Below are 27,647 nucleotides of genomic sequence, written 5' to 3' on the forward strand. Positions count from 1 at the left end.
ACGATACAAACGGCAAAGTGTAAAGTGTGACGCATGAATGACCGGTGGAGGAAAAAAAAAGTCATGTTTATATATATTTCATTTATTCGCCAAGTTTTTATATATAATTTTTATTTTGTCCTTCTGTAAAATAGATTGATAATTTGTATTTAAAGGAGAGTATAATAAATCTAATTATTAAAAAAAAAATAGCTTAAATAAAAGGATGAATGAGACAGTCTAGAAATCGTACTTTTGCTTTGTAACATACACACATTAAAGGCGTATTGAATTAATTTTTATCCATTTTTATCTGAATTTTTCACAATATTTTAGAGATGCAAGATATTTGTATGCAAATTCATACAATATTATGAGTAGACCACAGTGGAAATGAACATTGAATTTCACAAAATCATACTCGTTGATCGTAACATCATCACGCTGGGGAAACAGACGGCATCTGTTTCCGTGGATGTGGCGGCTAATGCTCGAGACATTCGTGGCGATCCCAAGCGACGATGAGTTATGTGTGACACGTGCGCGTTCTCATACCTTTATTACCGCAGCATCGCTGGGAGATAACGCACGGCGGCATGTAATGCACAAAGGACGGCTGCACGAGTCAGGACTCGTCCTGTGTTTCATTAAATTTGCCGCAGCGAGAACAAAAAAAAAAAAAAAAAAAGGAAATAAAAAGCACATCGCACGCGTACATATTTCACGTGCGTAACGAGGAAATCGCCAACGAGCACGAAAGACGAACAGAACGTGGTAGCAATGAGCCGACCGAGCTAATGACGCTCGATACACAACGAAGAACGATGTTTTCCCATTTAATTAACCCGTACCCGCGGCTTTTTCCCAGGTATCATAAAGCAGAAGATAATGCGACTTACTTCCGGTAAAACAGATGCGAACGAGCAAGCCGGCTGTCGCGTCAAACGGCTCGCCTAAACTACTAGTCCGTGTACGCTAAAGAGATTACAACCGACGTCGTCATCGTTGTTATTAATAATTGCATTGTAAACAATCGGCGTTTAAATGTTATGCAGTTTTCAACTATTTCAAGTATTTACGATAACTCTATCGCAATTTATGTAATCGAATGTAATTGTTTCCTGATCTCTAATGAAAGAATACATGTTATTCTCAAATGGAATTCTAATGTTATTCGATCAGATGATTCGCGCGGATCGTTTCTCTCAGTGATGGATTTACGTAATGATTGGGGCGATTTTTTTCGAGATAAAATCTCGACATTTGGAACGATCTCTTTTTCCATGCCATTTGACAAAGAAACCGTGAAATACGTACTCCAAGGTATCCATCGTTTTTCCACCGGCTGCTGAAGCTCGACAAGCGAGTCCCGGATTATCCGGGATTACGCGGGGATGTTCATTCGAGCTGATTTACAAGGTCGACTCGATGCGCCGTCTGCATAGACCAGAGCAAGAGAAAGAGACTGCTAGAAGATACGTCACAGTCCCCGATAGAAATATTACACAATAGAAACACGAGAATCTACGCAATGGAAACGAAAAGTGTTCTTACGCACGCCTGTTGTAAGTATACAATACCGAGCGAAATATTTTGGCATGCATCGATCGCCCGAGTTTGCTCTTTTATCCACCACAATGATGATTCCGAGCTATCGCCGATTGCAAATTCGATAAGTTTGACATTTAAAAATTATTATTTTTATATTAGCAAATTTATATTCGAGTCATCGTGTTAATGTTGCATCATCCAGTAGCTTCCGATCGAAAGATGATCTCGCAAAGCGTCATCTCCCAGCAAGGCTGCGAGAACATCGGTGTAGAAATAATTCAGATGATAAACGAATCAAGTCGAAATGGGATGATGAAAGGCACATTTAGGGCGGAAGGAGCCCGGGTTCTGCCTTAATGCGAGGGCTGATGTAGCAGAACGTTTGACCCCTCGACTCACCGACGCAAGATGGGAGAGCGAAACACGGAGAGCGAGACAGAGAGCGCGAGTACGACACACGTGCTTGGCTCATGAATCAAGTCGTATTAGCGAAAGCGAAGTAGGGACCACCGGGTACCAATCTACCACTCCAACTTGGAGTAGATTGGATTCCCGAGCTTTATTCGATTATCCACGAACGAGGAGCACGAATTGAACGTGGCGCGACTCTCTGGTATAACTCGCCGTTTCGCTTCGTATAGCTTTAGCAATCGGAGCATAAACAACGGGTCGGACAATAATGAACGATGTAATAAAGTAAATAAAATGCAATTAAACTATCGCTATTTCTCCCTAGTGTTTCATAAAATACAAGATTGCATTTTTGATAATAGATAGTACAAAATAATGAAAGTAAGAGGAGTTAACAAGCGATAACAAAATATCGCGGCTTATTTTTCACGTTGACAACAATGATTGTTTTCTTTTTTATAGTAAAGGATTGAAAAGATCGAGCGGGTGCAAAACGATATTTGCCGAAGATATGGAGGTTCTAATCGGCGAAATCTCGCGCGCTGAATATCTGACGTATCCGTCTGTTCGATCGGTATTCTTCGGATATATTTGTATAGCGTGAGTTTTTACGATCGTAGTATATAAAAGAGAGGTTCTTTAGTATCTCGTGTTTGTAAGCTATTTTTCGTCGCGCCCACCTGCCTCTACGGATGTGTGTGTGTGTATGGGTGTGCATCTCATCAAAATTGAAGCTGCACACTTATGTTGGCGTGCGCGAATAAGGGCGAAACATTCGTCGACACTTTCCATCTTTCACACACACACATACAAATGCCAATGTTCAATATTCAAATGATCCTTTCAACAGACCATTATCGTATCTATTCACTTGGTCATGTCTGGAATTATCGTACCATGAAATCTGGCTCACCCATTCGCGGAGAATGTCAACCAATATACATGGCATATGAAAGTAACAGGTAACTACCCATTTGAATAATTGCAAACATATTTTGCAAAATATTAATTTGTATTGTCGCCTTATGTATGTAACAATATTTTGATTTAATAAAAAAATTTAAATCTATAAAAATTTTTAATCCTCTAGTTTGATTTATAAGATAATATTTCTGTTACTCTAACATTAACATCATCATCATCATCATCATCATCATCATCATCATCACTATCATGATAAAGTCTTACGCATGACTTATGTTAGGATGATAGGATGATGCATATAATTTTTACATTTTAATTAATAAAAAAATTAACAATTTTGTATCGAAATTAGAATAATTTAATTGAAATATCCCTAAAATCGACACACTACAAATCGTCACTTACTAGTGACGGAACATCATACGGTTCCACGACCCGCATAGCTTAGTTTATCGCTGTCTATCGATAGCAGAGACCAGAAGAAGGAGCAGTGGAGGAGGAAAGGTACAGGGAGGCGTGGTACCAACGCGCACGCTCCATGTGACCCTGTCTTTCTGGAGGCGGGACTTTAGGAACACAGCTACAACAGAAGTGGAACCAGCCGGTGGTCAGCCGGCGTTCTCTCTGTCGTCGCGCGCGCCGGATATCTCGAGCCGATACCTCGTTGCACGTACAACACCTGCCGCACGATTAGGCACGCACGATTCGTTTATCCGTAACCCGTTTCGGCGACCTTTCTCAAGACTGCGAGTTTCGTACGCTCCCCCGTATTACCCCTGACTCGAAAATCGAGACGAGATCGACGTAGCGCCGTTAGCGCCGCTAAAATCATGCACGGAAAAACAATTGACGATAATAACCAACGACACCGATAGCATGTTGATCCGTGGAGTGAATATGCGTATGAGAGAATGAGATTCGTTCGTCCAAGCCGGAAGGAAGAACATCCTCTGGATCGTTGGAAGAGGACAGTCTCGTCATGATGTTAGTTCCACAAGATATCATGGGTGGCCCATCGAAGATGCTGTATCAAATGAACAAGTATTACGCCGAGCGGGTGCAGGCTCGCATGGGCCAGGTGCAAAAGACTATACGAGAGGTGTGTAAGGTCGTACAGGATGTACTGAAGGAGGTCGAGGTGCAGGAGCCGCGCTTCATCTCTTCCCTGACCGAGTGCAACGGCCGCTACGAGGGCCTCGAGGTAATCTCGCCGGGTGAATTTGAGGTGGTCCTCTATTTGAATCAGATGGGTGTCTTCAACTTCGTTGACGACGGTACACTGCCGGGCTGCGCCGTGCTGAAACTCAGCGACGGACGCAAGAGGTCAATGTCCCTCTGGGTGGAGTTCATCACCGCGTCCGGCTATCTGTCGGCTAGGAAGATACGCTCGCGATTTCAGACCCTGGTGGCGCAGGCCTGCGACAAGTGCAACTACAGAGATTCGGTAAAGATGATTGCCGATACTACCGAGGTGAAGCTACGTATACGCGAGCGATACGTCGTGCAAATCACACCGGCATTTAAATGTTCCGGCGTATGGCCGCGATCTGCCGCCCACTGGCCGATACCGCACATCCCTTGGCCGCATCCGAACTTAGTGGCAGAGGTCAAAACGGAGGGCTTCGACTTGTTATCGAAGGAAAGCGTCGCGCTACAAGGCAAGCAATCGGCGATGGAAGGTGATGCCTGGGTGCTGTCCTTCACAGAAGCGGAAACCAGATTGCTACAGGGCGGCTGTCGCCGAAAATGTCTCAGTATATTAAAAACCCTGAGGGATCGACATCTCGATCTGCCCGGAAATCCGGTCACCAGCTATCACATGAAGACACTACTGCTGCACGAATGCGAGAAGCATCCCCTCGAGACCGAGTGGGACGAGGGATGTTTGGCCGATCGCATCAATGGCATCTTCCTGCAATTGATTTCCTGCCTGCAATGTCGACGATGTCCGCATTACTTCCTACCGAATCTTGATCTTTTTAAGGGAAAATCGCCTAGCGGTCTAGAGAATGCTGCGAAGCAAGTTTGGAGACTTACTAGGGAGTTGCTCACAAACAGCCGCGCGCTAGAAAAGCTTTAGCGTTTTCCATCTCAAGAACATCAGAAAACGCGCGATAATGAAGAACGAGAAATCGCTCGATGACACGTATAACGGAACGTTGTTGCCACCCTATGGTGTTTATTCGATACGAACAATTAGTTATTATTTAATATAAATGCTTGCATCGAGGGTTTAGAGAGATGGTGCATTGTTATAAATAATTATTAATATGTAAGCCATTTAAATTTGTAATAGTACTAGTACTCATAATAGTACTCGTTTTCTTTTAATAACAATTATGGTTCAAATTTAATAATGATTCAAACAATAATAATTTTTAGATAAATAATCGCGTATTTAATTTTTCTTTAAACGTTCAAATAATCTAATATAATCCTGTTATTATTAATTAAATAAATATTTAGCCGTATTTATTATGTTTCGCTTTTCTTAAAATTGATTATATTATTATTTATATTCAAAAATATTGCCGATTAAATGCAGAAATAAAACTAAGTTTATACTTTAACAAATTGTAGAAAGAAAAAAAAAAAAAAACCAAAATTAATTTATCGTTTAATAATTGATTGGTGAGAAAGACTAGTGTTCATAAGATAGGTAAGCAGACTTATGTGAATTGTAAATATCCAAAAAAAGAAAGATATGATTCATTTGGCAAGAACATGCCATGAAAAATATTGTACGTACAGCGCGACGACTCCGTCTTACAATTAGATTCCGGCAAGTTGCAAGTTTTCTCTAAAAAATAATATATATGAATTTTTACTTTAAATAATTTATATTGCTGTAAGATAAGCTTCACGATAGTTATCTCGCGCGAGTATAGTTAAATGTTAAATACATAGCATATATCGATATATATCGATATTATAATGCATCACGTTGCAATATAAATTGTGCAATTAATTCTGTCGAAATAGAACATCTCGTATAAATGTTTAGTGTGATAACAATTATTTCATCTCAATTCATCAAACACAATAAATATTAAAATTATAATCGCAATAAAATAAAAAGATAATTTCTTCAGATACACAATCTTCAATTTTCAATATTCTTTAAAAATTTTACATTATGTTCTGCATAAAACTTGAAACTATAAATGAATTTTTCTATACTTTGAACGATATATATTTTAATAAAATCATCTTTAATTACATTTTAGTATTTTAACTTGCTTGTAAAACCATAGAAAATATGTAATTTATTCTAACTAATTATTATTGTAATTATCTATTTATCTATATGTAGCATATTATGTTATTCTTATTAATCTAATATTTATAATCGATTAATAGCAAGCTTCCGACGGTAGTTTGAATATCATTGTTATATGTATATATATATATATACATATGTGTAGTATAGATATTTTTATATTATTTAAATAATATTTATTTTTTATAATTTTGAATCATTATTTAAAACACGAGAAATGTAAATAATTAATAAATGCATTTATCACCATTAATTAAATAACTATCTATTCCTAAAACAAACGATGTTATCCTATTTTGAGATAATATCCAATTGTAATTAAGAAATTTAATATATATTTATCGTATTAATAACTGTATTAATCGGGAAAATATGCTATTATATATAATAGAATTTATATGATTTTTTAAATATGTTAATTAATTACATCCATAAATAATAAATAATTGTGATTATTTACGGTATGCCAAAATTATTTAACATAGTTATCACAAAAAAAAAAAAAACACTAAATTTCTGTTTTATCAAATATTACTTAATTCAACAAACTCTTTTTTTAAGAAAATACTCAAAATATTACTTGTATGGTTGGTAAACCATTTTGTAATGTATGATGAAATATGTGCATATATCGTATATTTCTTCTCTAATTATTTTTCTATGGAATCGCTCCTCTACTACAGAAATATACTTCTCGTAATAGTACTTGTATATCAAATTATAATGAGCGTACAATTATTATGCCAACTTGTATTTAGCTTGTATGTGTAAGAGCCTGAAAAACTCGCTGACAGCGAGGCGGACAATCATTATATACGCCTACATAAAATATCACATCCTTATCTTAATTTTATCTTTAACGTTCCGCGTCTTCCTTTCCTGACGATGACATTCGTTAACCGGTGCCATTCGCTTTCCTTGCTTTACTACACATTCGACCACTTCTAAATGCGTACAATAATTGTTATTGCACTCTAACACGAACAGTAAAGATCTCTATTGGCTATGGAATTTTAAACTAATGGATATTCTCCACTGCAAGAGAAACCGTAATATATTTTTATTATTATGTATATTAAGTATATTAAAGTTTCTATATCTTTTTTTTTATAGGGTTTTCTTCACTATTTTCTCTATTTCATATTATACTTGAGAAATCGATAGTATTACTAACTACAGATATTATCAACGATAATGCTATATTATTTGTGGTAATTGTTGTTGCTGCTAATGGCGTTTATTGTAATTTTATGAAATTTAAATTATTAACTGTTTTCGCAAAAATTATTTTTCGTTCAGAAATAATTAAGACAGTTTATACACGTAAAAAAAAAAATGCTGTTGTTTCAATTAAAGTTTACGCCACGAGCTGCCAACAAACATATATAATTCATTCCATGATATTTTTATTAGACTAAATATCTGAATTATTAAAACAACTATCCAGATATTTGGTCCAATAAAAATATCATTGAATGAATTATGTATGTTTGTGGCAGCCCGTGACCGTAGACTTTAATTGAAGCAATAGCATTTTTTTTTCCCATATACATTTGTATGTGCTCCAGGGCAACATTTCTCTTAACGATTCAAATATTAGAATCAGCAACAATAATAAATAAATTATTGACCTCTACCGACTTTTAACGCTAACTCATTGGAAACAAAATATGTTTGACGTGAAAAAATTTGAGGTAACTTTATCCGGCGGTACGATTGGGATCCACCATGTCGAAAATTTCGGAGTAACTAAAGGAGCTGCAGGGAGGAGGAATCGAGCCCTTGCGGATAGGATATAAAGTAAGCAGTACCTGCATAATTCATGGGGTGGAAGAAAGGCTACCACGAGGGGTTGCCTCGCGTTTCCTTGGTTCCTGTATCGTGCACACTATACATAAACGTTGCCGGAGCGCGCTTCGTGTGCCCACAACGGATCGATTCTGTCGGTCTGGCACAGCTAACCCCCCGCTTCAACAGCATGGCGAGCTTCCGATTGGTCTAAAAATCTTGCTGAGAGGCGTATTCTGTTGGAAAAGGCGTGCCAACAATGTTGTACGCCCGTGCTTGCCACGGAGGGTGAATGATGCGGAGAAGGTAGACATCAGCGCAGTCGGCAATCCGCTCCTGTACGGAGACGCTCGTGATAACTCTTTCTCTCGCTTCGTCGGTGTTTACGGCATCCTGGTGTCTGCTGTAGCCCGGTGACGCACGAGGCAATATTTTAAGGGTAAATCTAACGCCAGTTCATAGACCTCGCGGCATTTCCCGTAATGCGATAGATCGTGCGAAGCGACTCAATGACATCCAATGCAGAAAGTCGCGTATGTAAAGACGCAATGATCCGAAGAAGCTGAGAAACCGCATAATAACCATCCGCGGACTTACAGGCGGTCCACGATGCTGGTACCGCCTGATATGATTTCGTCCCACTCCAGGATGGTCTACCAATTCAACAAGTACTTTGGCGAGCGTGTGATGAACAGAAAAAGCCAGGTAGCAAAGACTATTCAAGAAGTATGCAGAGTGGTGCAGGACGTTTTAAAAGAGGTGGAAGTGCAAGAGCCTCGCTTCATCTCATCCCTAACGGACTACAACGGCCGGTTCGACGGCCTCGATGTCATCTCGCCGACGGAGTTCGAGATTATCATCTATCTAAATCAAATGGGCGTGCTGAACTTTGTGGACGATGGCACCCTGCCGGGCTGTGCCGTACTAAAGCTCAGCGACGGTCGTAAGCGGTCTATGTCCCTCTGGGTTGAGTTTATCACCGCGTCCGGCTATCTGTCGGCCCGAAAGATACGCTCGAGATTTCAGACTTTAGTGGCGCAGGCCTGCGACAAGTGCACGTATCGGGATTCGGTAAAGATGATCGCCGACACTACCGAGGTGAAGCTACGGATACGAGAGCGTTACGTGGTGCAGATTACGCCGGCCTTTAAGTGTGCCGGACTCTGGCCTAGGTCGGCCTCTCACTGGCCTATCGCGCACATACCCTGGCCGCATCCAAATATCGTCGCCGAGGTGAAAGCAGAGGGCTTCGACATGCTCTCGAAAGAATGCATAGGTCTGCAGGGCAAGCAATCCGCCATGGAGGGCGACGCCTGGGCGTTGTCATTCATCGACGCGGAGAACCGGCTGCTACAAGGCGCGAGTAGAAAGCGTTGCTTAAGCATATTGAAGACTCTGAGAGATCGGCATCTCGACTTGCCGGGAAATCCAGTCACTAGCTATCACATGAAAACTCTTTTGCTCTATGAGTGCGAGAAACATCCTCACGAGGCAGAATGGGACGAGGGATGCCTAGCCGAAAGGATAAACGGTATCTTTCTGCAGCTGATATCCTGCTTGCAGTGCCGCAGGTGCCCGCACTATTTTCTACCAAATCTCGATCTCTTCAAAGGAAAATCGCCCAGCGGTCTGGAGAACGCCGCGAAGCAAGTGTGGAGACTCACCAGGGAATTGCTAACGAATAGCCGCGCGCTCGAGAAGCTATAATGACCGACGGTAGAAGTGCTTGTCGTATGATTCGTGAATTGATCTCGCGGATTTCATCACACGTTCCTACGACTGCGGTATCGCCGATTTCAACGCGCGAATAAAATATGTTTAATAAATCATATAACTCGGTTAAAAAATACGTGATATTATCATCGTTGACTAAAGACTAATAATGTGAAAGGATTTATATATATATAATATATTTTCCTTGGGTTTTGCTGTCATCGTAACACACTGTCAAGTCATTGACAAGCTCGATCTGCATTTTTATGGATTTCGCGATATCCCGAATTCTGGAGATCATATATATTCTCGTTTTCGGTATCTCAAAAATGTTGTAGTGTGTGTCAGCAGCAATTTTGTATGTGATGTTCGGTGAACACGTGATTGCTCGCGGACGATCTAATTAGTGCCATAAATACTTCGACGTTAGAGACAAGTTTCGTTTCTATTGTCGGCGCGAAATATTTGTTAATTATATTAAATAGCAGCAGAGAGAATCATCGCTCGTAGCAGTTTGTTGTAACGTCGGATTACAACGCTGTATATACCGATGCGTGTGAAATAATCTTTAACCTGTGGTATCCAAATGTCTTATCAAATTTTACCCGGTGAAAAGAAAGAATTATTTTTTACCTTTAACTCTTTAAGAGCTTTAAAACTACATCGAGCGATTATTTAAAGAACGTAAGAACACAAATTTCGATTAATAAAAAAAAAAAAATTCTCCCTTATAAGCTTTTTCGATTACTTTTAAATATAATGCTTTATTTCAACAGTTTCATGAATTCTCAAGTCTGTGATTCCAAGCACTGCCAATTCAGCACTTAAAGAGTTATAACATCGGATAAATTTTATCATCGATGATTTTTCACACAAAACTTTTCATGCGTATCGATTAATAATTTTACCCTGCAGTTTTGATAAAGTTTGATCGCGACTACGGTTAAAGATTCGACGTTCCTCTTTAATTAACTCCCTCGCGCAAACCCCGCCGCCTATGTAAATAAAATTCGAAAGATATTTATTGAACTGTAACGAAATGTGAAATACAATACTATTTATATGGAAGCATGATATATATACGCGTGATGACACATCATGCATACCTACTCCTTATCCCGACGCAATGTGCTGTCCGAAAAATCGGTCATCGTAAATATCGCCGAACCTCGTTGATAGTCACCGTGCGACGATCGTTAAAACCTTTCGAAGATCGAGTTAGGCCTCATAAATTTTACAGTCGCTCTCGCACTTTTTTTATACTTTGCGTCGCCATTGGAACTCAAGACAGAAGGAGTCGCGGAAAAACGTGTGCACGCGCATTTTTCTTTGCATTACGAAGCCTAGCGACGGTAAGGGTATCGCAAGTAAATCTAGTACTCGAAAGAACCGTTCGCGAAAAAATCATAATTTTTATATTAGGTGTACAACTTTGCTTCCGCCGTTCTTTTCCCCAAATTCGAGGCTTTATTGTAAAAAACTGGTTATATATTTATGATTCAAAGTATTGTCCATTCCCAATGATCGTGCCAATTCTTTTTGACTTTGACTCGAGTCTTCATTTAAGTAATGCCTTCAATTCTGCATCTTCGAAAACCTTCTCCCTTCCACCGCTATGCCGGTCTTCGACGTGAAAATCACCGTTTTTGAAGCGTCGAAACCACTCACGACACGTTCATCATAAGTATTTGAGAGCATTCGATGAGCCTCAGCCGCAGATTTCTTCACATTGAAGCAAAAAATTAAAACCTCCCGCAAATGACGAGAATTTGGCTCGTAAACTGACATTTTCAATCGAGAATAACTTTATGATGCGGACACAAATCGACTAGTGTTTCTATGGGGTTATGTTGACAGATGCCCAAGTTTATCGCATGACATCTATGATCTATTTATTTCGACCACTACTTACCGCTAGAGCCATCTATAGGAAAACGGCGGAAGCAAAGTTGTACACCTAATATTTAGTTCTTACGCTTTTTACTGTTATTTGAGAGAATACATTATCGTCTTTTCACGTTCGAAAAAACAGTTTTGCTTAAGAACGCACGTAAGATATGCATCGAATGCAAATTGTTGAACCTGGCTATTATTAATAAATCATTATTTATGGATCTGTGACAGAATGATATACGCGTAAAATTTTTTAATATCTCTTTGTCGATTTCGTTACCTTTAGAAATAAAATTACTATTGTACGTTATTTATTGACCTATCTTCCTTATTGATAACCTAATTGGATCTTATCTCAATGTTTTACCGCGAACGTTACTTGTACACACGATCGCCTATGTAATAATTTGCGACGAGTCAAACGGGTTTTAAACAGCTGCTTCTCTTAACACGTAAAAAAGAGCACCGTTGTTGTATAGGAAAAACTTGTCTTGCGCAAGAATAAATGCATTACGGTGATAATTATTAAACGGGAGCCTCTAAAGATTATATTATGATTCTTAAATGTTTTATATGACTTTTAAGTGTTATAAATGCAAGTATAATAAAATCTCGTCATACAAGCAAAAGATATTTTATAAAAAGAATCGCGTATCTCTAAATGTACTATGGTATCAATTTAACATTTTTCGGATATTATATTAAATTTTCATTCTAGTTAACGATTGCAAATAGTTTTTTTTTTTTCTCAAAGATATAGCATGATAATTGAGAATGTTTAATTGCTTTTCCATTAAGCAAACATATAATTCTGTTTCTTTCAATAATAATAATTGCAATCTCTTGAGCAGAATTGAGTTTGTTAGGCGGCTAATTAAATGCACAACGATAATTAACATGTGACGAGGCGGTTTTGTAAAAACGAAAGACTTATACCGGATCATTTTCAATTAATGGACATTACGGAGTAACGCGAACATTGCTCAAAGACTAAACGGAAGTAACAAATGGTTTCGCACGCATAATAGATTTGAAACCGCGTGTCAGTTGTGAAAGGCTCAACGTTTCAACTGGCATAAACGTGCATATACAACTGGCATTCGTTCAAATAACAATTACTAATAACGTGTTTACCATACGCATCAAAGAAACTTCAAATAGCTTCGTCTTTGCGCGCCATCTTTGAGGATATTATCTCTAAGTAATGTACCAAAATTGCTCTCGCTTCTTTCACATAAATTATCTTGTAAATTATCTCTAGATTTGAGAGTGAATGATATCTGAATTAATCTGTACTATATAGGATAAACAGATTGCATAGATTGTATGCATAATGCGGTGAAAAAATCAAATATTAATTATAAACGATAATAAAACAAGTATATAAAAATATTAAAAAATTAAGTAATGTATACTCTTAAAACGTTATTTACATAGGGAGAGAGAGAGAGAGAGAGAGAGAGATACAGAGACAGAAAGGAAGAGGCATAAATCAAATTGTACGAATAAAAGTATTATGAGGTCTTGTTCATTAATATGTAGTTATTTTCTTTTGTCTTTTTTTTTTCTAACGGATGTGAAAGTAATAACCTAGGAAGCGAAGTAATAACCTAATTAAATCAATAAACTCGTGCAAATTATTGAAATGATCTTTCAAAGAACACGGAAACATAATTAAGAGAAGATTTATTGATTTATCCGATAATATGCAAGGAAATGAGATTTACGTCAAAAGCAACTTCGCGTGTATCGTTGAATATATGTATGTTGAATGTTGCTGAAGAGAAAAAAATAATTCGTAATTTAATCCGTAATATATTTTTACGAGCAATCATTAATTTGCCATGTTGTATTACAGTTTTATTCGATATTCCGTATCAGCTCCTCGAGTATCGTCGATGCGTTAAATAAAAAATAAATATTTCGAAATGCGACATTATTAATAGATTTATTTCATTTCACGCTTGCCGGTACAACGGAAGATGATAAAATATTTTGCGCACAAGTACACCTCGCGCAAACGCAAAGTTTTTTTAAATTTCGAACTGATAATGAGCTGATTGCATATCACGTGGCTTGATGAGACCGTCGCAGCGAGTTGTACGAATTTACATGCTTATCGTTGCAACTTTCAAGGCAGCTCGATAGGCTTCGTTGCCTACCGTGAAAACAACAAGAAAGCAATACTAAATTAGAAATAGAGTGATTGCAATAAATTATCGCCCAATGGTAGAGTCGATTTTTTTCCAGATCCATTAATTTAAAATAAATAATCACATTGCTGAACGAATTTTATCATACTCGAAAGATAAATATACCACGTTGTTGTCTTGTCATTTTAGCGACAAGTGTGATCGTTTCAAGTATCGGATGTAGAAAAAAATCAGTAAAGAAAGCAAAAAAAAAAAGAAATAAAGAGAATGAAGTAAAAGAGATTCGGCCGCAGTATGCAAATGACTTTGATGGTTTCTTTCTTTTTCCTTACGGCGATGTCCGTGCAAGGGGGCCGCGAGGACGCTTTATCATTGCATCGGGTCCTTTAAGAACGGCGTCTGTTCCTCGGATTGAGCGCAGATCGCGCCAGGCAGCGCGAGACAAAGGCAGAGAATCCGCGAAAGCGAACATTGTAATTGGTAGAGGGGCAAGAGGAAGACGGTGACAGACAGGGACAGAGAGAAGATCGCGACAGAGTCGAGGATGAGCGTAGGCTGTGGATCCGTGTTCTCCGATCCACGCGCGCTTGGTACGAGAAAGCCAGCACCGATCCCCGGCTCTCCTCCTCCTTCTTCGGGGTGATCCCGGCCCCCTCGGCAGGGGGACCACTCCGCTATAAAACGTTCAGATAAAACCGCGATGTTTATGCTGCGGAGAGCGCGCAGAGAGAAGAAAGAGAAGGAGAGAGAGAGAGAGGAGTGCCGTGTAGAAGAAGAGATATACCTGCCGGCCGCGCGCGCCAACAAAATAATAAGACAAAAGATGCCGGGGGTGGACGACGGCGAAGCGAACGAAGGATCGAGGAGAAAAAAGAAGCGGGGAAGAGAGCCGCGATCTCTCAGGTAAGAACGAAAGAAGGAAGAAGGAGCGAGAAGAAGAAATGAACGCTGGAAGAGATAGGCCCGTGCGATCGGGTAGGATAGGGGGAGAGCCGTATCGCAGTGGATGCTGCGGCGCACGAAACGGTCGGATGGGAACGAAGGGTGCAGGGGAGACGACCAGAAAAGAAGAAAACCGGACAGGAATGCACGAACGAATGCGTCGTGTTACGGGCAACCCAACCGCGACGCTTATCTTGCGAGAGAGTGAGCGAGTTCTCATTAGAATCTCTCTCTCTCTCTCTCTCTCTCTCTGCATAGACCCGCGATCGACTATAAAGGATTCTTGGACAGTCCTCCTTGTCGCACACGAGATTACTGCGCATTATAATTTACATTTTATCGCAACATTGAGACGCGTACACGCGCCATACGATCGCCGTTTGCCTCTCGACGTTTTCTATAGAGAAGTAACAAGCGGGATCTCCTTTGGGGTATCTTTTGTTTCTCGTGATTGTACGCGATGCAAAATTTTTTACATCGACTTTTTCGAGAGATAAACAAATGTTACAAATAATAATCGATTCTATTTTTTTAAATAATATCCAATCGATCAAATTTTCGCAAAAGAAATTGAAATTAAAAGTATGCCTGCAAATTTTGACCCATTAATTTGAATACATTTTATATATTAATTTTTTTTTTTTTTTTTATCATGATGGAATTCCTAATTCACGAAAGGCGCATGCAACCATTTATATTTTATACCTCAGCTTTCGAAGCATTTGAGAGCTTATATGTGTCACAGTTTTATTAGACGACCGAGCGTTCCTCCCAGAGTGAAAAAAAAAAGCAGAGAAAAGCGTCTTACCTACCGGTAACGCGATACTACTCGTCAAACTTTTTCTTCTTTTTATGCATGCGTGAGTTTGTGAGACACCACGAGAGAGCTGTCGCGATGGAGCCGCCGAAACGAGATTGTAAAAATAACGCGAGAGCGTTAGTTGACCCCATGTAAACTGCGCTCGCAAATCGCGTCAAAAGAAAAATGTAAATATCGTTTGGGAAGAATTGTGAAGTATTCTTCTGCATTTAATAAATTGTAGAAGACTGTGTAATTTTCGGTAAAAAACAGCGAAGGACAACCTTTTGCATAAATCGTTCGAATTTATAGATTGTTATCGCTCCTGAGATACTTTATACGAATGTGTACGAATAATTGTTACTCTAATGTATTTACATTTAACACTTGTAGAAATTATTTATAAATTTTGAAATATTCGGCGACGAAGCAGACGAAAGAATGTGTTAACACAGTGCTACGATAAATCTTGTAGGATTAACGAGATTAAAACTAGCTGCGCGTGCGGTTTAATAAAAAGAAATGTTAAAAATAAAAAGAGATATATCGTATAATAATTCAAATATTATTTAAAAATTAAGGAAAATATTACACACACAGATATCTTCTTTTTAAATATATATTTTTTTTTTCAATTTTTAATTCCCAAAAATTTTTATATTAGTCGGTCTATTTTATCGAATGATTAAACCGTAAAGATTCTCATGGGGTAAGTCTGACCTGTTCGCGATGAGAATAATCTCGATTGCGATGAAACGCTCTTCCTCCCGGGTCGCATGTGCGCTCTTGTACCCGCTCTTGTACTCACTCCCGTACTTAGGAGCCACTTACTAACGGCATTATCTTACGGAACCGTTACAGCTTTATGAGCAAAACCACTTAGTGTATCGCGACCGTGTCAGCTAGGGCCATTGCGTGCTGATCTGCAACATTGATGAGGACAGCGAGGGGAACCGTCGCACGCCCCGAATATGCGTCGCAACGTCATCGGCACGCGAGATCGTAGCGAAGGGTAACGTTTCGTGCAATAAGAAATCGTGGTATCAATCCGGCGCGCTCTTTTACGTCACTCTACATGCGTATAATCCTTTCGAAGAAGTCTCTCTCTAATCGCAGGATGTAATGACGAAAGATTTGCTTGTGAAAAAAATGAAAACGCAGTGAATTAATCTTTGAACCTGAACTCTCAAAATTATGCAAAAGAGAAAGCAAAAAGAATTCAATGGTCGACTATTAAAGCCCACTTTTACGCTACTACAACTGCGTTATTATGATCGTTTGCGCGTAGAGATATAGCGAGAAATGCATAATCACGAGATATACTAGGTATACAAATATGAAACCGGAATTTGCCCATAGATGGCCTTAGCTGTCAATGTAGTTACGCGTCAAACCGCGTCATTGGCGCCATTATCTTCTTTTGACATCTGATAAAGATTTTCAACTCACAACAATACAAGTTTCATACAACAGCATAGTTTTTAATAGCGTTGAACATGTCGAATTTTGTGCCTGGAAACTACGATTTGCGGACAGCATTGATTTTCTGTTACCGTTTGAAGAAAACTGCTGCAGAATCGCATCGAATGCTTGTCGAAGCTTACGGTGAGCATGCTCTTGGTAAATCACAGTGCTTTGAGTGGTTTAAAACATTCAAAAGTGACGATTTTGACGTGAGAAACGAAGAACGTGGAAGACCACCGAAAAAGTTTGAAGACAGCGAATTGCAAACATTGTTGGATGAGGATGACGCTCAAACGCAACAACAACTCGATTTGAATCAAGCTTTGCGTGAAAAACGACCAGAATATCAAAAAAGGCAACACAAAGTGATTTTGCTTCATGATAATGCACCATCACACACAGCAAAACCGGTCAAGGAAACGATTGAGGCGTTTAGTTGGGAAATACTTTCGCATGCGACTTACTCACCAGACTTGGCTCCATCCGATTACTACTTATTTGCATCGATGGGACACGCACTTGCCGAGCAGCGCTTCACTTCTTACGAAAATGTACGAAAATGGCTCGATGACTGGTTTGCCTCAAAGGAGCAACAGTTTTTTTGGCATGGCATCCACAAATTGTCAGAGAGATGGGGAAAATGTATAGCTAGCAATGGGCAATACTTGGAATAAAATATTTTTTATCATTTTCATACAATAAACGTGTATTTTCTATACAAAAATTCCGATTTCATATTTATATACCTGGTACACGAGAGCGCAACGAGAGATTTGCATCTGGCAGGTAGTTCGATATTAACATAGAAGATAAGCGGAACGAGCGATGGAGGGTGTATCGAGAGTTAATAAAATAAGCTAAGCCGTTAGATAATCTCTTCTTTATAAAGTTCGACGGGAGGTGTTATCGCGGTAGCAATAATCGTGCCACTTTGCGTACGGACTTAACGAGCATCAGTTATAGCGAGACGGAGTCGCCGGATAGTAAAACTACAAAATAATCGCGATAAATGACTTTCTTGCGGTCCATCGATGTGATTTTGTCCTTTTCTCCTTATTGCGTCTCAGGCCTATCTCGCAATAAATACGTTACATCGAATTCGTTCGTTGATAGACGTGTTCTTTATTGCCCTAAGGAATGCGAAATTAATGAGACTTTTCAATAAGATCCGGGCATGAAACAGGTCTCGTTTTATGGCCATCCCGCTCCCAATGGCACAGATAACGACGTCGAGTGGGTGAGAAAAATGTCCCGGGCATCCGGTGATCTGGTTAACATCCTTGTGAGGGAGAGAGAGAGAGAGGGGGAGAAAGCCATCCGTCCGAATGTCGAGAGACAGAGAAAAAGAGAGAGAGTGCAGAAGATCCCAGACGCCTCTAAAGGCGGCGAGCTTTGTTCTAGGAGAAGTAGCTTCTTCTACGGATTCAAGTATCCTCTCTAGTATATGCCGTGTCGAAAATGTATTAAGCCGAAAATGTTTCGAGACGCGTTTTACTAAATCAAATGGGAGGGTAGAAGGCGAGAACCTTCGGACGCTGGCTTTAAATCTGTAAGTGGTAACTTTGTTGTGATCTTCCGAACGAGCCGTACGCGCTATTAGTGCTGCTACTTCCGAAAAAAAAAAAAAAACACACATCGGTGCTTCTTTCTTTTTTCCCTTTTACAATACTCAAGAATGGTGGTTAAAAGCAGATTAAAAAGTCAAAGATTTTAGATTTTAATCTTTAAAGTCTGGCACCTGTTAAATGTTAAATTTTCGATGTTAATTTGATATAAATATTTAAAAAAAATTTTCATTTTTTCATATTGACTACTAAATAAATTAATTTCGCAAAGAAATACACAAGTGAAACTATACAAACGACTTTGTCACGTGACTTTGTAATTTTTAGGAGAAGGCAATTTCATAAAAACTTGAAGGAACTCGCGATTGCTATATTTCACGAGTAAAATTCTTCTAAGTCGGCGGCAAATTGATACAAATGATCGCCATCTCGATGCGGCTCTCAATCCGATAAAACGCGCCCGGGGACAAAAATGTTACGATGACGGTCTGGGACAACGAGAAAAGTTTTATCGTATACAGAGAGTACTTTGCCAATAAGCGAAGCTTTCACGCGAGATTAAAGGATAAATAATTCCGCAAAACAGAGTATATTCATAATATATAATACATTCGGCCTTCGTATTCACGACGTTAATAGAAGTTTTATGCTTCAAACATTTTGCGCCTTTACTCGTAATTCAAGGCGAAGAAATTTAATCCTTCTCCCCGGACTGTTGCGACCTCGGTAATATCGTTAATACTGAAAGGGGTAAGGAACGGTCTAAGTGCACGCGAGACACAATTTATCATCGCGATAAATTAATTACTTTTAACTCGCGTCGCGCGCATTAAACCAATTTACCTTTCAATTATGCCGTTCAATTCTCCCACTATTCTGAAATATTCTGATTTATCAATTTAAAGATTCGATCTCTGCTTTTTCTAATAAATCACGATATTATATTAATAACACGCCTTACAAAAAACGGCTCTTGAATTTAGTGATACAAGTGCTGGATTAAAACATATATACAATATATCATGCGTAAAGAACGTGTTAATTAAATATTTAATTCGAACTTTGGAGGCCCGTCATGTCATACGTATAATGATATTTTTTTTTCTGCGCAAAATCTATCTGCGGCAACCTGTCGATGTTTGAACGAACCGGGATACGTCACGTCAAATCGACGCGAATCCGAATTCGATTAGTTTCCGGGGGTGGCGTCGACCCCTACGCGTGCGAGCGGAGATTTATGTTTGTAAAGTGCACGATGAAGAGAGCAGAGGGAGGGGATGTTCCGTTGCGGGGCGCGGGCGGGAAAAATCAGCCGTCAGTCGGCTTTTCCCGAGGGAGACTGAGCGCGAGTTTGTGGGAACGCCGACGAGAGGAAGAACAGGCGAGAGAAACAGCGCTCGCGAACATCACTCTATTTCTGGGTAGGGGAAGTGCCACGGGATGAGAGAGGCAAAGGGCCCGTAGAATTGATGCATCCTTTTGCTTGAATTATCGCCGTAGGTCCTACGACTTTCTTCGTTCCCCTCCAATCCCCTCTCTTATTCGCTACTTTCCGTCTTTCTCCAACATCTTTTCGCGCCTCCTCGTCCCCAACCACCATTCTCTAATAGTGGCAAGTGTATCGTCTATCGAGCTATTTTACGGAGCACCCTTTGCAAGGGCATGCCTTGGCTATTCTTTAAGTATCGGTTATAACTGCGTAGCACATACCAGGTATATAAATATGAAACCGGAATTTTTGTATAGAAAATACACGTTTATTGTATGAAAATGATAAAAAATATTTTTCCCATCTCTCTAACAATTTATGGATGCCACGCCAAAAAAACTGTTGCTCCTTTGAGGCGAACCAGTCATCGAGCCATTTTCGTACATTTTCGTAAGAAGTGAAGCGCTGCTCGGCAAGTGCGTGTCCCACCGATGCAAATAAGTAGTAATCGGATGGAGCCAAGTCTGGTGAGTAAGTCGCATGCGAAAGTATTTCCCAACTAAACGCCTCAATCGTTTCCTTGACCGGTTTTGCTGTGTGTGATGGTGCATTATCATGAAGCAAAATCACTTTGTGTTGCCTCTTTTGATATTCTGGTCGTTTTTCATCCAAAGTTTGATTCAAATCGATCATTTGTTGTCGGTAGCGTCATCCTCATCCAACAATGTTTGCAATTCGCTGTCTTCAAACTTTTTCGGTGGTCTTCCACGTTCTTCGTTTCTCACGTCAAAATCGCCACTTTTGAATCATTTAAACCACTCAAAACATTGTGATTTACCAAGAGCATGCTCACCGTAAGCTTCGACAAGCATTCGATGCGATTCTGCAGCAGTTTTCTTCAAATGGTAACAGAAAATCAATGCTGTCCGCAAATCTTAATTTCCAGGCACAAAATTCGACATGTTCAACGCTATTAAAAACTATGCTGTTGTATGAAACTTGTATTGTTGTGAGTTGAAAATCTTTATCAGATGTCAAAAGAAGATAATGGCGCCAATGACGCGGTTTGACGCGTAACTACATTGACAGCTAGGACCAACATCTATGGGCAAATTCCGGTTTCATATTTATATACCTGGTATGCATGGCTCTCTTTACGCGTCGCGATTAATGTTACGTTGTTATCGTCGTCTCGTTTTGTGGCAACTAAGGTACTCACCGATAGCTGCAGAGGACAGGACTCGAGAAAACGACTGATGGTTGTACGATATGTCTATGTACTCACCTGCAAGTAGAAAAAAATAAAATTAGAATGACGGTTCTTTATTAAAAACTACTTGCTAAATTGTTTGTTTAAAGAATATGTAGTGTAATGTTTGAATGGAGATTAAAAATCTTGAATTTCCATCTCTAAAATATTTCACACGTGTCACCGCCCATTGGAGTAACCTTCTCAACGAGATCTGTCTTTCAACGCGAGTCACCTCATCAATCCCTTCTCGTGACTGGTAAAAATAAACTTTATAATCGCAACAAAATATTCGTTACACGTTCGCGCGTTCTGCAACTCCGTGAATACCAAACAGATCGCGATACCAGCTAAACGTCTAAAGTGTCCGGTTTATAAACGTTCTTTAAGAGAAATAATAGTCATGCAGAATGCGACGAAGTGACCGGTAGTCGCTCACGTACGAAACGACGTTAACAAGTTAATGCTGCTCTGCGAGTAATTTAAACAGTCAGGCTTTTGGCTTTTGGCTAACTTTCACCAAATCATTAATTCAATATTAGAATCTTTATTTAGCGGGATATGTATATTGTTCGTAAAATGTCTTATTATATAAATATACTATAAAAGAATCAAATATAAAATTATTTTTTAAAATTTTAACTACAATAATTTAACAAAAGAAACAACATTGCGATACGATAATATGTTATGCTAAAATAATAGTCTCAGACCGTAAAAACTGCAATTCAATATAAATTATACCCTTTTAACCAATTATTATTTGCAGGATAAGGTATGGCGAAGACTCGTGTGTGATAAAAATTCAACCATAGGATAGAATCTATTAAATGAACGTATATTATAAAAACATTAGTATTGTTCTTCGAGAAATGGGCGGTGCGCGGCGAAATAGAGCCCGAGGCGACAGGAGATTAAATTAACATCGATTTCTACCAACGTTCGATTCTACCTTATTGATGAATTAAGTAAAATTTTCCTGCATTTAATTCGAATTTTATATAATTATAGAGATCTTTTGTGTGTGTGAGAGAGAGACTTCAACTCTTCTAAAATGTATTGCAGAGAGAAATACGTTGCATATCGCGATCAGCCGATCAATGCTAATGCTTTGTTAGTATCTCACAAATATTTTTCGCCATTATATGCCGCGACGACGTTCATCGACAAGCTACCAACAATTAATCCGGGCGAACAACAACCTAGAGCAGCGTTGTAACCCTACACTCATGAACCCTCAAGCTCGAATTTAGAAAGCAGAACCGGGAAAGCGAAGAGGCGGACGCGGATCTAGGCTTGATCTCGTATCATATTTCGTGTTATTCAAATGCCAACAATGCCATTAAAGGATTTCTTCGGTAATCCTTTCCCCTCGCAGTTGGCGAGAGGAGCCAATACTGCACGGCGAGAACATCGAATAGCACAATGCGCGTCGGACGTCTGCTCCAGGACAAATGAACGCAAACAACCATGGGATAATGCAGGATTTATCTGCGAGCTTTGTTCTTGCCGATCTTACTTAGTCGAGTCCTCTTTAGCTTCACCTATACATGGCGCTTTTACATCGCGAGGCACTAAGCAGAGTACGAACATCACGCTTCCGGTACTGATTTAAATTGTGATATCGAACATTACGTTTAAAATGATGGTCGAATTTAAAATGTAGAATATAAAACAACATTGTTATATTTTTTATATACGAGTACAGAGTGTCATAATGTTATTAATGATTGCATTATATCTTCTTTTTAATATTATTTTCCACTTCTTTTATCATATTGAATTTTTCGACAACTTATAATATAAGATATTGTTTCAATGTGTTGTAAGATTTGTGATTCATATGATGAAAATAAATTTGGATTTGCCATTATCTTTTTCGTTTTCATTATCGGTCCACTGCGTATGGTTTTCTGAGATGGACAGAAAACGACTATCAGATGGGGATGAAGTCATCGTCGGCAGAGCATCCCCAGCTCAGCCGTTCGGAAACAATCACATTATAATTTGTACATCAAGTCCCCGTCTACCCTCGCAACTTCGCGACATCAGATTCCCCTCCGACTGGTCAGACTAATGTAATGTAATGATCCCTTATTTCTTTAAGCTAAGAACAAATAAACGTGTAAATTCGATTACTTTAATTAAGTCGTTTCCTGCATTACAGATAAAGCACAAAAATTTCTTCCTCTCAAATCTTTCTTTATCTTCATTTTCAAGAATTTCTTTTAACGAAACGGCCGTTTTCGTTTAATCAGAGAATCACGTTCGACACTCTCGATGCCATAGATTTAAAATGATCGCACGCGCATATTTTTCAAGTGAAAAAAGAAATCGCAGATTTTCGCCAGCCATAAGCCATACCAGGAGGGAACGGGGAGAATCGATGAATAACACAAGCGAGTTCCTTGCGCGCACAAGGCGGTTGTTGAATTCGTAATAAATTTGGCCGAAGATGACGGGTTAGGCTAAGGATCATTAAGTCGTGTATTATAAATGCATTAAATACTTGGAGGCGATGGGATGAGTCAGAATCTCCACCAGCAACGGGAAGCCGGATTCTGAGAGGGTGGCAGGTGGCGCCAATTTTACGGGCCGACGGCTGTGACGGATGTAACGAGACGCAGCTCTGAGAGCATTCTGCGCGAGCGTTCGTCACACGTGGTCGCTTCGCTGGGCACGATGTCACGGCTTGTTTTATGGGAAATCGGGGATGTTGCGAGTATGAGAGGACTAAAAGTCATCCCCTTCATCGTATCAGATCGCAGTAAAAGATCGCGCGTATACTCGCAAGATTAAAAACATAAATTTTGAATACAACTGTAGAATTGTGAGTACAATTTTCAAGTACGTACATAAAGAATGATCAATATCTTTTTCGTAGCATTGTGCAATTGATTAAATTACCAATGTATCTGTTTGCTCGCAACGACAGTTTATAAAAACTATATCACAGTTGGTCTTAAACAAATTTTCAGGATATAACATACATTGTGCGAATGCCATATGTGAAAAATGTTGTGCTGTTTAAAAAAATTGTATTATTTGTTTTTTTCGAGATTGTATTGATTGATTCATACGTTTACGTGGACCTCGAAAACAAATCCGCTCGCGCAACATTCAACTTTCACGGAAAAGCACGATTATTCCAGATCCTGAATCATCGGTAGCGAGATTTTACACGAGTGCGTCATACGTGTTTTAGAGAAACGTATCCAGCAAGAATCATCTCCCCAAGAATTTCGAGCGTGCGTTGAAACGCACAGATATCGGGCCCACCGGATCTCCATAATACACCGACGGAGACGTTTTCCATTAACGTTGTCGTTAATCATCGTCACCTGACCATCCGCGAGGCGGCTCCATTTCACGACGTAACCGATGTTGCGGCCTTATCGATCCCCGAGGATGGATCGTGCTTGTTCTAGCCGGGTTGCGTGCACGTTATCGTCGTCCGATGAGAGAAAGGTGCGTGGCTCAGACGCGGCTCGGTTACTCCGGCGAGAGCTATTGTGCCAGGTACACAAATGATTTCCTAGATGCGTTGTACCTAGGCAGGTAGGGTATAGATGGTACGCGTGGCTCATTAGCACTAATGAGTAATGAGTCGATGATTAGAGGAGGCGGTACGGAGGCGTGGCGCCGCCTTGATCTCGCCGACGAAGCGAAAAGCAAATCCCTTCCTTCGCTTCCTCCTTAGCCGTGATTTTTTTTATTTTACCTCTTCGCCTCGTCTTATTCGCATCTCGTATTCCTCTTGTTTTTAAGGCCCTCTCCATTCTCCTGCCCGCAGCTCCACCACTCCGGGCAGCTGACGTTAAAGTACAGCTTGGATTACGCGAAACCACGTTGACCGACATCATGTTACCGAGTACTTTATTGGAGCAGGAGTATGAGAAGAAGAAAATTTTTTTTTTTTCGAACGCGCGTAAAACACGCGAATATTTCATATATTGTATTAAATTCAAGACACGTTGGAGTATTTTTCAATTATTTGACCGTGACGCGCGTTTAACTTGGAGAAATTTTTACGATTTAACGAAAAAGTAATATGTCTCGAGCTGCATTTACAAAAGATAATTTTTCAAGGGCGTGTAAAGGATCGGAAAAGATAAAAGGCATTGTTGGCTCTTGGCCCGAGGCGTCGAGTCCGCGTCAAGATGCTCACGTCAATTCCATCGCGGCTCCTCTGATGCCGCGCTGCTCTGATTAGGTCGTTAAGTTCGCTAATGCACCCGTAAACTTTTTAATTTTACGAACGATACTGAAAGACTTGATCCACATGCGTAGCGCGACAAACCAACCGTCCGATTTATTTTTAAGATTTTCTCCAAGTGTCACGCACAAAGTTGCATGCCGTATTTTTATAACAGCGTTTATTCATTGCAATTTATAGAACGGAAAGAAATTTCTTAAAAGGAAAATCAAGAAAATGATATCAGAAAGAAAGCAATTATGGCTGGTAAAGAACAAAACTCGCTTGTATATAATTATTATTAATCATTAAAATTATTCTTCCAACTTGCAATTTTTAAATTCGAGATACGCGTAATCTCAGCGTTTCTCATTTTTATTTAGTCTTGCTTATCATTCGTATCTGTTTGTACGCGTAGACACGAAAAGCTTATTTTAAACGTCATTAAGCCAAATGACAACGAAATATTATTTCCCGTAGCTACTACAAAGTATGTATTCCCATATTGCTCGGATATTGTTAAACAAATTTTCTCTAATAATAATAAGTTTTATAAATTGTTAGAAATATCTTTAATACTCTCTGAACGATAATTCTTCACACAAGCAACCAAAGTAATCCGTGATTCTTTATCGTAAATCGATACGATGTCGCGCTCGCTTCTTCTTCACACTCCCGGGTTTAGTAATAATAATATAAGGATAACACGCGAAAGAGAGAGAAAGAGAGAGTTTGTGTATGGGACAAGACTCTTGCGCGAGAAGGTATAACGGAAGGAAAGTATACGAGAGATATAAGAAAAAGAGAAAGAGAGAAAGAGTTTCGGGCCATGAAGTCGGTGTCCCGCGGCTAGTGTCAACGTTTGACTTTACGAGGGAGCTGGCAGGCATAAGAATGGGAGAAAGGCCGAGGCTCGCAGGGGTCCACGAAGTACAATGACCACCCGTTGCGGCGAGACCAACCCCCTCGACTCCCGAACAAGTTAATGTTATTCCGCATCATCCTTGTATAGTTGCGTTTCTATTAAATAGACGTCAATCATCTGATCCGGCAAAGATTTATGCTTCCTATCAGTAGACAGGGTGGGCCCGAAGCGGAGGGACATGATTTTCAATAACGGTGTGCCGCGGAGTCGCGAATGCCACGGTCATTCTTCGAAATAAACGGCATATTTTTTAATAAATTTCTTCTATACCTATATCCTCTACTATTTAGAAACAATTATCTTGATGCTGCTACTAACATAATTTATTTAACAGCGTTGTCGAACGCCTGCGTCTATTTCTTTTTATAGATTGTAAGAGAGACGCGTACGAAGAGAGCGAAAGAAAATTACCAAGAGATGTTTCGCGTGCAATCTCGCGGAAAACGGGTAGGTTAACCCTTTCTTTGCCAGCATCTTTTTGAGCTACCGCCGCCAATCGGGATCTTTTAAGAAACACCACTCGACCCTTTTCCTTTTTCCAACAGAGTAACCTGATCCTGTTATTCGCGCGGCAGAGCTCACGAGTTGCCGTGCAGGATATGGCCATCCCTTTTTTTACTCGTGCTGTTTTCCTCGGAGTGTAATATGCGTGAAGACGATCGGGTGGAAGATAAGTGAATCCCTTGGGTTACCGAGTCAAGCAGGTATCGAAAATGCACCGACAACCTACGATGCGCGCATCATCAGTAGCCAAGGTCGACGTTGTGAAAGGAAAGAGAGTAAGTACAATTAATAGTCGAATAATTTTGCGTAGAGACAATGAGATGTCGCTGTAAATTTAGAAATCAATAACATTCTTATCGGACTTTATTAGAATTTATCCGTGAAATTGAAGAATTTGAATTGCGTTAAGTTATGAAGACAAAGAAGAAAAGTGGCACTCTGAAAAATGGTAACTTTTTTATATAATTCACATCGTCGCTCGGCATCCTTCTCCAACGGATCTAGCTAATGCAAACGTTCCAATACGTTCGACAGTTTTTTCTCTCGATGCAAGGTGTCGCGGCTCAGCTGTTTTCCGTTCGCCACGAAGTACAACTGGAAATCTGCCAGGTGACGGCGGCGCTTCGGACCACATCCATCTTCATGTTCGGGGCCTGTTTGGGTCCATCCCTTCGGTCTTCCATCCTCGTGCGGCTCTCGACAACATGAGGAGTTCGAAGAGAGAAGAAGATAGAAAGAGAGAAGAATACAGCGCAGGAAAAGGAAACGAAAACGAGCTCAAACTTGCGGTTATTTATTAGGAGATTCTCGTTAAGGTCCCCGTCCTAGTCCACGGTCCGTGGATACAGCGGAGAGCTGTCACACCCGCGTTATCTCTCTCTCT

At 39.8% G+C, this 27,647-nt stretch overlaps 3 protein-coding genes across 15 annotated transcripts in view; 2 read left to right on the forward strand and 1 right to left on the reverse strand.

Moving 5' to 3' along the window:
- The window catches only part of Rg (A kinase anchor protein rugose), a 299,154-nt gene that overhangs the window by 23,521 nt on the left and 247,986 nt on the right, over positions 1 to 27,647 (reverse strand). The gene's annotated exons all lie outside the window — the stretch shown is intronic.
- LOC138941997 (protein mab-21) lies at positions 3,458 to 5,192 on the forward strand. Its single transcript, XM_070312018.1, has one exon. The coding sequence runs from the start codon at positions 3,845 to 3,847 to the stop codon at positions 4,943 to 4,945; it is 1,101 nt and encodes a 366-aa protein (XP_070168119.1). The 5' UTR covers positions 3,458 to 3,844; the 3' UTR covers positions 4,946 to 5,192.
- Positions 8,268 to 11,765, forward strand: LOC138942093 (protein mab-21). Its single transcript, XM_070312132.1, has one exon. It carries the CDS (start codon positions 8,543 to 8,545, stop codon positions 9,638 to 9,640), a length of 1,098 nt encoding a protein of 365 aa, XP_070168233.1. The 5' UTR covers positions 8,268 to 8,542; the 3' UTR covers positions 9,641 to 11,765.

Source organism: Polyergus mexicanus, unplaced genomic scaffold (genome assembly GCF_030449975.1).
Source record: "Polyergus mexicanus isolate NDT 795.1 unplaced genomic scaffold, iyPolMexi1.0 SCAF_21, whole genome shotgun sequence".
Classification (NCBI taxonomy): domain Eukaryota; kingdom Metazoa; phylum Arthropoda; class Insecta; order Hymenoptera; family Formicidae; genus Polyergus; species Polyergus mexicanus.